This window comes from Pteronotus mesoamericanus, unplaced genomic scaffold (assembly GCF_021234165.1).
Source record: "Pteronotus mesoamericanus isolate MK-2021 breed Mesoamerican mustached bat unplaced genomic scaffold, CSHL_Meso_final scaffold_128, whole genome shotgun sequence".
In the NCBI taxonomy this organism is placed as follows: Eukaryota; Metazoa; Chordata; class Mammalia; order Chiroptera; family Mormoopidae; genus Pteronotus; species Pteronotus mesoamericanus.
The window spans coordinates 1,949,961-1,959,944 of NW_026555305.1; the positions used below are offsets into that span (position 1 = coordinate 1,949,961).

At 54.6% G+C, this 9,984-nt stretch overlaps 1 protein-coding gene across 1 annotated transcript; it reads right to left on the bottom strand.

The window, feature by feature from the left end:
• Nucleotides 1–6,742: 6,742 nt before the first annotated feature.
• LOC129082578 (class I histocompatibility antigen, Gogo-B*0201 alpha chain-like) lies at nucleotides 6,743–9,775 on the bottom strand. The gene is made up of 6 exons (XM_054588290.1): nucleotides 9,708–9,775; nucleotides 9,181–9,465; nucleotides 8,633–8,908; nucleotides 7,795–8,070; nucleotides 7,577–7,696; nucleotides 6,743–6,820 (listed from the first exon to the last, which is right to left on the bottom strand). The coding sequence occupies exons 1-6, from the start codon at nucleotides 9,769–9,771 to the stop codon at nucleotides 6,816–6,818; spliced, it is 1,026 nt and encodes a 341-aa protein (XP_054444265.1). The 5' UTR covers nucleotides 9,772–9,775; the 3' UTR covers nucleotides 6,743–6,815.
• Nucleotides 9,776–9,984: the final 209 nt, after the last annotated feature.

Consider the following 9,984-nt stretch of genomic DNA (forward strand, 5'->3'; position numbering starts at 1 on the left):
AAAGGAGAAATGCAAATATTAAACAATTATATCAGTAATAAATACCTGTAAGGAAAAATAAGCACGTGGAATAAGAAAAATAGGACTAAAAATTAACATCGATCAGTTTGGCAAAGATGAAAGAAAATGATGTGCGTGTCAGCCAGAGGGTCGGGAACACACGCTGCTGTGAAGGTGGAAGGGGTTGAAAACCGGAACAAACTTCCTGAAGGATGTTTCTGCTACAAGTCCGAACAATTTAAATGTGCTTACATTTTGACACAGAAATTCCTCTTTTAGGAATTTATCCTAAGAACGTAATTATCTATCTATCTATCATCTATCCAGATATATGGATGTTTCTTGTATTGTGCTTTTATAAAAGCAAAAGGATGCAGTGTATCTAAATGCTCCGATCAATAGAGGGATGGTGACTACGGACACAGGACCGCTCCACATGTCTCAGGAAGAAACGCCAGGGCCAGGGGATCTGCGTAAAGCGTCAGGGGTGACCTTCTGAGCAGCCAGTATGGGGTCCTGGCGGGGGACAGGGGAAAGGAGGATCAGAGAGGTGGGGGGTGGAGCTGGGGTGAACGCAGGGCGTGTTCTCTGGAAGCCTTGATGAGTCACTTTCACTGGGTCCCTTTGCAGCTGTTTGTCCCAAGAAGGACCCAGATTTGAGCGGTTCTACCTGAGGTCAGATGGAGTGTGTGGTGTGTGGTGTGTGGTGTGTGGGTGCGTGACTTCCTCTGGATACGATTTCGCTACCGAGTTCAGAGGATGTTGACTGTATGCTTATTAAAGCTGGGGACAGTGACACTAAGGAAGGACTTAGGGGAGAAGAAGTAACTGCAGGGAGCTTAGGCGGGGCTGCTCTGGTTCCTGGAAACTTTACAGGGAAGCAGTGAGTCAGGCAGGGCTGCAGTCGGCTCCGGAGGAAGTGAAACTCCCGGAGACCGAGGTGAGCCAAGAGGGGGCTGCTGTTAGTTCACTGGGGAGTCAGAGAAAAAGTGTAACGGGGCACAGCCAGGGCCGCCCCTCCGCCCCCCACCAAAGGGTATTTTGTAACGGGGTCCAGAGATTGGGGTGTCCAAGAAAAATATATTCTCCCCACCCCAGGGCGCGCCACGTGGGGGATGGGAGCCTTGAGCAGGGCCCTTGAGAGTCACTTTGCATGTCAATAACAGGATAGCTACATTCCTTATATGCAAAGAGGGTTATTTTGCATTTCACCAAAGCTAATCAGGAAGGTTTCAAAGACAAAATACAGAATGTAAGTGGGAGAGAGAGGAAAGACAGGGGCCTGCAGGAGAGAACAAGGGACACAGACTCTGGGGAGCAGTGTGAAGGCCACGCGGGGAGAAAGAGGGGAGAAAGGACTCTTGCTAGTGGCCGGGAGAAGGTGCCACATGGTTATGGATTAAGAGCTGGAGATCCCGGCGATGCGGTAAATGGTGTGAGACCCCCGAGAGGCCTGCCCAGCCGAGCCCCGGACTCTGTTCTTTTTCTTCTGAAGGGCGGTGCCCCTGACTGGCCTGACCGGGCAAAGCGGGAAAGGCAGGACGGTGTGTGAGCTGGTGGTTGTTTTGAAGGGATTTTGAGGTTTAACCATGACATTTAGCCATTCATCAAACTTGTATAACTTTTGAAGAAATAGTTCCTTTTCCTTTTCCCCAAACTCTGCCATTCAGAGCCATCATTCCAAGGGCGGCGGGCAAAGGACCCACAACCGAGGGGTCCCGGGGAAGGGGGGTGTCCTTGTTTCGGTAACAGCATCTGGGCACCCCCCCTCCCATGGGTCCTTTTGTTCGGTAACAAAAGGGGACCTTGGAGTCAGGATGGGGGGGGGGGATGAGCCTGAGACAAGCTGCCCCTGCCCGCTGCTCCCCTGGCTGATGATCTCACGGGCACCTTAGGGCTCAGAAGGAGAGAACCCAGTTCCTGTCTGAAACGGGGCCATGGGTGCGCCCTGGAGCGAGTCCCCCCCCCCCCCCAGGTCTCTGCCTGGGCGGTTTTCTCTCTCTTCTGTGGGCGGGAATCTCAGGGGAGGCGTCGGCAGAGTATCCGTCGGCTTCCCAGGGGTGTTTTTTAATACACCGATGCATCAAAATGAGCACGTAGGGGGGTTGGGGATTATTCCTTGGTCAGCATCACTGTTTTACTTTAAACTTAGGTGTGTCTGGCTCTGATGGGATTTTTTTGTTTTGTTTTGTTTCCCTGACATCATCTGTGTTTGGGTTCATTTGGCACAAAAGGCATTAACTGGGTCTCTGTGGTGTAGTTTCTCTGACAGGATGATTGAAGCTGTGTGTTCTCTGTTCGGGGAGGGGATGTACGAACCATTTGCTCTCCAGTGTCCTCGGTTAGGGGAGATAATGTCTTGCGATTCACCCGCTGCCTGTAAATGATTCACATGGTTTGGCCTTGCTTAGTGTTCTTCCCTCAGTTTCTCTATCCTCTTGCCTGGGAATTTTCCTTGTTTCTTACTTTCTTGCCTTGCTGTGATTCTGTACTTTATGCAAGTAAACTTTTGCAATGTTCCAGAATGTTTTGTGACAAGAGGCTGCTCGGCTCAGCTCAGGAGGCCCTCCAGGGGCAGGGGAACGTAGCTCCAAGCCACAGTCGAGTTCACCGTCCCGCGTGGATGTCAAGGCCTCCGCTGTGTCAGGATTAGTTAGAGTCTGGGGACAGAACACAGAGCAAGAGCAGGCCCCCCGCTCTGTGACTCTGGTACCATCGTGGGGGAGATGAGCTACTGGCAGAAATGACAAAGAGAAGTGTAATCATGACAAGTGCTGTGAGGGGAAGGTCACTGATGTCATGGAAGCAGGTAACCAGGAGGCCTAGGGGTCCCCTTGACCTACGGGTCCCCTTCCACTGGTCTCCATATTATATGAAAGATGTAAAGACAATGGCACTTGAAACAGAAAATTATACACAATGGTAGAACATGAAAGATCACTTGGAAATTAAAAATGTCATCGCAGAAATGAATAATTCAATAGATGATCTAGAAGATTCCAGCTGGACTCCTGCTGAGTCGAACAAATGGAAAAAATATGGGCGAGCTGGACAAAGCACTTAATACTCTTGTGAGAGATTCCAACAAGTTAATGATGACAGTTCAAAAATAGTACGAAAAACTAAAACTAAAACATATGATGAGGAGGAAATGATTTTAAACTTTTCCAGGAATATTTCTTGAAGTTTACAGATAAACACATTTTGAATGGCCTTATCAAATTCTTACTACATAATCAGCGGATAAAAACAGACCCACAGCGCGACACATCACAACGGAACCTCAGAAAGAAGGCGGAAGAGACCTGGGAGACTCCTAGAGGCAGCCAGTACGCACCCGGGGGCTGGAAGATGTTGCCGTGATGCCTCCCCATTTCTGAAGAAATGAAAAATTCCGACACAGACTTGCATATCAAGGCAAGGTGTGAATGAGGGTAGCCTACAGTTTATTCATGTGGTTAGAGTTTTAATAGTTAACTTTTCACGTTCTCTTTGGAAAACACTACGAGGCAAAGTGGCAAAAATGAGGGAGCAAACCAAGAAGGAACATGTGGGATCCAGGTGACAGGGGATCAGGACAGGAGGGGCCGGGGCTGCCCAGGATGAGGCGAAGGACCCCCAGGTGTCCGCCCGGCCCAGGTGCGCAGGGAGCCGGGCCACCTGGGGCAGGACCGGGGGCTGCGAATGGGCGTCTGCAGAGGTGAACGGTGTGGAATGTCGGATATGTCGATTTAGTCTCTGGGGACAGCAGTGGAATGAACGTGTGAAACCAGGCAGAACGGCCCATGGCTGACATGGGATCCGATGCAAGGACCAACCACTGCTTCCCTGGTGCTGACCAGTCAGTGGAGACCCCGACCCTGACTCCCTTGGTCCCCTCTGCAACCCGTCCCCTAGACGCCATTAGAGAGCCGGGTCATAGAGCAGCACCTCGCATGCGACTCCGGGTTTGGTGCCTCCTCCTTAAATAAACCTTTTCTTTCCCTTTCTTTCCCTTTCTTTCTCTTTCTTTCTCTTTCTTTCTTTCTTTCTTTCTTTCTTTCTTTCTTTCTTTCTTTCTTTCTTTCTTTCTTTCTTTCCTCCTTCCTTCTCTTTCTCTCTCTCTCTCTCTCTCTCTCTCTCTCGTAACCTGAGAATATTTCCCCTCCCATAGATTTCAGAGAAAGATAAGGGAGAGGGAGAGAGACAAATCGATGTGGGCGGGAACATCAATTGATTTCCTTCCATAGCACCCAGACCAGGGAATCATACACACAATCTAGGTATGTGCTCTGACCAGAAATCTACTTGCAACCTTTCGGTTATGGAACGATGCTCCAACCAACTGAGCCATGCAGGCCAGGGCAAAACCTTTGCTCTCTTTGTTGCAAATTCCTGTTTGCATTGGATTGGGCTTTAATGTGCACAGGTGAATAAACCCCTTTACTAATAATTTTCATTTATTACTTCTAACATTTTATAATTATTACAGTGACTAGACAGTCATCAGATAAACTGCATGTCATCTATATGCACATGATTAACTTAAACAGCTTTGTTCACACATATCACAGGGAGGCGGGCAGGAGGCAGAGAACAGGGCCCCTGTCCTTGGTTGGAGCTGAGCTCAGAGTCACGTGGCCATTGGGGTGCAGGGATTTCGGCGCCAGCGGCTCCAGTCCCGGTGTTTCCTGCCGGGCCCTTCCCTTCAGCTCCTGCTCTGGTCGGAGCCCTGTCCCCAGGTCCCTCACCTGCCATCCCGTGCGACCCGGGCTGCTCTTCCTGCGGGTTCCAGTCCCACGGCTCTCGCCGCTCTTGGCCTCAGGTCTGTTCTGTGGCTTTTGCTGAAATAAAATGAGCCCCCAATTTTTGGTGTTCCACATAGGCCCAACAACAAACAGAAAACCTTGGGTTCCAGCATTTGTTCCGAGAAATCGATCAGGGGGTAACTGCAGAGAGCGAGATTTCGGAGATTCTCATTGTGTCGAAATGAAAGGCACTTTCTAAATCTTCGCTTGACTTTACCCTCCACCCCCGGTAGAGAAAACAGTCTGGGCTCGTGACAAAATAGTCAAATTTCTCCCCCAAACTGCTCTCACAATGTTGGGCAGGAAGTCTAAGTTATCACCTTTTTAAACTTTAAATATTTTTTATTTTTCAGTTACAATTGACATACAATATTCTATTAGTCTTAGCTGTAAAGCAAAAAGTGATTAAACACTTACATAGCTTATGAAGAAATCTCCTTGATAACTCTAGGACCTATCAGACACCATACGTCGTCACAACAATGTAATTGACTATGTCCCCTGAGCTGTACTTACAGCTTACTAATAAATATTTAGGGCTGGTATTCACTGACAACCATCATATTTTTGTCGCCATGGGTGGAAGGTGTCAGAGGGGCTGAGGAGGGTTAGTGCAGACGTGATGAAGCACACAGTAGGGCAACCTCAGAACATCTCCGGTAAATTACTAATGACAAACACCAGATGGTGATGGTATCATGGGGACACTGGCCATTACCAAACTGCATGAGTCACCAGGATGAACGTCCCCACTGTCGGGACAGGTGGTGTAGTGTCCAGTCCCTGTTCTTTCCTCTTCCACAGACCTGGCTCCCTTGGTGGCAGTGTCTATGCTCACGGTTTTAAATGTCATTTTTGTAGCATCACCTCCCAATGTGTGTCTCCAGCCCAGACATTTCCTTAAAGGTCCCCAGTCTCATCTGTTCAAGTATTCAGCTGAACACTTGAACTGCCCACCCCTCCCCCACACAGGCTACTCACAGCATCTTCCCTATCTCTGCTGAGAGAACCCCGCCTTTCTGCGGCCACAGTACACATGTGGGGCGCCCCCCTTGACTCCTTTCCCACACCCCAGGTTTAATCGTTAGGAAACGCTGTGAAACGCATCTTCCGCACGCGTTCAGCACCCAGTCCCTTCCCGCTGTTCCCACCGCCCACAGCCCGGCAGCGCCCCCAGCGGCTGCAGCCGGGAACGCAGGGAGGCTTCCCGCTCCTTCCCTCCCGCCTCGCGGGTCCCTTGTCTCCTGATTCTGGTCTCAGCCCAGCAGCCAGGCTGGCCCTGCGGCCCGAGGGCTCTCTCCTGGGGAGGACCCCTCAGGGGAAGCCGCTAAGGGCATCGGCGCCTTGGCCAGGACCTTCCAGGACTCGGCACCCGCAGACTGAGGACAGGGTCTGCGGGGGGTTGAGGACAGTGGGCGCCGGAGCAGCTCCTGCTGTAGGCAGGTGTCCCCACCCTCTGAGGGGTCGGCGCTCTGAGCCCCACAGGGACACCCCTGAGGGCTGCAGGCGGGGTCTCGGATGCTCGGGGGACTCCTGGGGCACATAGAGGCACCTGGTTACAATCAGGGGACAAACACAGCCACAGCCAGAGGCTCTGAAAGGTGACATTCGGATGTGCGGGAAGACACCCTGATGGTGCATGGAGGTCAGATGGTCACAGGGAACAACACTGTGGAGCCGTGTGGTCCCCTTGTCCCATGGCACATATTCTGTCCCACCCAGGTGGCTTGATACCTCATTGTGTGTTTATGAACTTAAAATAACTTGAACTGGCTTAATAAATGTGGTGACATGTAGATAAACACCTATCGGTAGCCATACACCTTTGAATTTTAATGTAAATCCCTTCTGAGATATATATATTTCAATTTTATATATATATATATATATATATATATATATAAAAAATTGAAATAATGCAGACATTTTCTGATGCCAGGTGCAGAAGCAGCAGTCAGGGATCCTAAAGTCCCACAGGAGAAGCTTGAATGAATATTGTAGCACCAAGACTCCCACAAGGCAGCTCTGTCACACTGGAAAAAAATGTTATTATGAACAAACTCATGTCACAGTCTCCCACAGCCACCGCAGGCTCAGAACGTCCCACTCTGAGACTCCCCGAAACCCAGCTGTGCCCCTCGGTCCCAGTGCCCCCACTTCCTGCCCTCAGGGTCTACCGTCAGCAGCTGTGAGAGACACATCAGAGCCCTGGATGTTGGCTCTCTCTGCGGAAGGACACAACAGCAGAGTCACGGGGTGGGGAGCCTCCTCCTAGACTCCAGCCACCACTCTCCCCAGGGTCCCAGACGTCCCCTCCCGACACCCAGACTGACAGGCAGCCTGAGCGTGGCTCCCCCTGTCTCTGCCTGTGGGAAGCAAACGCTCTGTGAGGAGTTAGGGGGAGGCTGGGTCCCGTGACCCTAAAGGAGCCCCACACTCCTGAAGCCCAGGGAAGGTTCCAGAATTGTGACTGAGCACCCAGGGTAGGATCAGGAAACACAGGGACAGTATATGTGCTGGCACTGGACCAACTGACCGTCTGGACCTATGTCCTCAGCAAAGACCTTCCCCTCTGACCTGACACCTGGGAATCCGTCCCCATCGCTAGAATCAGCACGTGATAACTTAGTCCCTCATTTTCCCACGGGCCTCACTAAAGGGTCAGTGTTGGCAAAAGGCCCCCGATGGGCAGCACCTCTGTGGGTACGATGCCCACTCACGAGGCGGAGCACACGGCCACCTGGGCCTGACCCCCAGGGAGACAGGGACCTCACCCTACCCCTGCCCACCTGAGCGCTTCCTCCTCCACGTCACAGCCGCAGCGACCGCAGCTCCAGCGACTGCAGCAACAAGGAGACCCAGGGCCGCAGCGATGCCCACGGTGGTGCCGCTCTTCCGAGGAGGGGGCTCTGCGAGGGGGGAGGCGAGAGGCCACCTTCAGGCCCGAGTCCTGACCCCGCTCAGGGACGCCCTGAGGAGAGGCTCTGTGCCCACGCCCCCCCCTCACCCCATCGCAGGGTCAGGGGCTCGGGCAGCCCCGCGTGCTCCACACGGCACGTGTAGCTCTGCTCCTGTCCAGGGGGCACGGCCACGGCCGCCCACTTCTGGAAGGTTCCGTCCCCCGCAGGCCTGGTGTCCACAAGCTCCATGTCCTGGGTCAGGTCCTCCCCGTCACGCTGCCAGGTCAGGGTGATGTCCGCGGGGTAGAAGCCCAGGGCCCAGCACCTCAGGGTGACCTCATGGTCAGAGGTGGGGTGGTGGGTCACTTGCGTCTTAGGAGGGTCTGAGGGGAGGGGTGAGAGATTTCAGGAACTTTACATGGTCAGGGGACACTACCGCAGCGCTCATGTGACCACCCTCAGAATGGACAGGACAGTGGGGGTGGGGAAAGGGAGCGAACTATCCAGACACCAGCCTGGACAGACTGGGCAGATGCTTCAGATAAACGCCTGTTTCCTTGGAAAGTTGCAGAATCAAAGCGAGAGCCTAGGGTACGAGTGTCCAGGTCTCCAAGGGGAGACGAGACTCGGGTGGAGGCCAATGACTCAGAAAAGCCCGGGTCAGGCCTCCAGAGACTGTCCAGTCCCAGAATCAGGGAGCGCATCCTGGGCACCAGGTGGCTGCCGGGTGTGAGGGAGCCGCTCTGGCTGTTCCAGGGAGAGGCTGGGTCCCTTGCTGTCCTCAGAGAAAGCTGGGCCCGCGGGGAGTCACAGAAAAAGGAAACCTGGGGACTGTCCCCTCTCCCGAGCAGGAGGCGGATTCCGACACTGACCACCTCCCTCCTCTCCCTGTAGGAGCCGCCCCAGCCCGCAGACCCCTCCTCGGGGAGGCCCGCACCCCGGTACCTGCTCGGAGCAGCGTCTCCTTCCCCATCTTCAGGATGATGTGGAGCCAGCGCCTGCACTGGTCCTCCAGGATTTCCCTCCAGAGGTCAGCATCAAGGTTTGGTATCAAATTGCGCCAAGTGATCTCGGCCTTCGTGTTGGTCACGGTCCAGGAGCGCAGGTCATCGTTCAGGGCGACGTATTCGGTGCTGTCGTAGGCGAGGTGACTGTATCGGCGGAGCAATCGCCCGTCCGACCCCACGACGCAGCCAGTCATGTCCTGGTGGGTGTGCGGCACTGACCGCACCGGGGAGGTCAGCCCCTCCCACTTAATCCCACCCAGAGGTTGGTGTGACCCCAGGGACCAGACCCATCACCAGGGACCCGCGGTGATTAAACCTAAACAGAAGGTAAATGGTACCGAATCAATAGCCTCGCGGGCTCCTTCCCGTTTTGGGGGCGGGGGGTTTCCACAGCCTCGAGGTGACGCTCGGACTCGGAGACTCAGGGGGACCCAGGACCGTCCGTGGGGGTGGGGGTCGTGCCGGGACCGGGTGCGCGTGGCTCACCGTCCTCGCTCTCCTTGTAGTGGGCGCGCAGGTGGTTCAGGGCCGCTCGTAAAATCTGTTCGCTCTGCCTGGAGATAAACGACTGCCTGTCCCACAAATGTGGGTCCTCCCGCTCCACCCGCTGCTTCTCCAGCCACGGCACCCGCGGCTCCAGCCTCCGGCTCGGGGCGCCGCTGTCGAGCAGCCCAGCCTCTGTGTCGTCCACGAAGCCGATGCTGATGTACCGGTTCTTCCCTCGGCCCGGTCCGGACAAGAGGGTGCTGAGAATTCTCAGGGTGTGGGGGCCTGGGGACGAGGGAAGGGGAATGGTGTCCTGCCTCCGCTGTCGGGCGGTAGGGGCAGGGGGCGCGGGAGATGGCAAAGGGGGCGCTGGTTGAGAGGAGGCGGCGGGGTGAGGGGGAGGGGCGGGTCGAGGGGGTGTCGGGCTGGGCGGTCTGGGCCCGGGGCGCTGGGCCCGCGTCCAGCGCCCCCTCCCTGCCCCTCGCTCCTGCCCCGCAGAGGCCGTTCCCTCCCGACCGCGCACTCACCGGCCCAGGTCTCGGTCAGCGCCAGGGCCCCCGAGAGCAGCAGGAGCAGCGGTCGGGGTTCCATGACCCGCCTCGAGCGTCTTCGGGACTGAATTCGGTTACTCGGTGAAGAGTTTATATCCGGAACCACAGTGACGCTGACTGGCTCGTCTCGAGTTTGGCCACCCAATGGGAGTGAGAACAGGGGAAGCGTCACGAGTATCCATGCGGGAGGACCTGGGAGATGGGAAAGGGAAACCCGGGGGAGGAGACTCCCCAACACCGGGAGTCCCGGCCC

Bases quoted from the DNA above. Each gene is read 5' to 3' on its own strand.
- LOC129082578 (XM_054588290.1), bottom strand. From the start codon at position 9,771: ATGGAACCCCGACCGCTGCTCCTGCTGCTCTCGGGGGCCCTGGCGCTG. The intron at 9,466-9,707 runs GTGAGTGCGCGG...CCTCGTCCCCAG, and splicing joins GCTGACCGAGACCTGGGCCG to GCCCCCACACCCTGAGAATT. The intron at 8,909-9,180 runs GTGAGCCACGCG...CGGTGCGGTCAG, and splicing joins CTACAAGGAGAGCGAGGACG to TGCCGCACACCCACCAGGAC.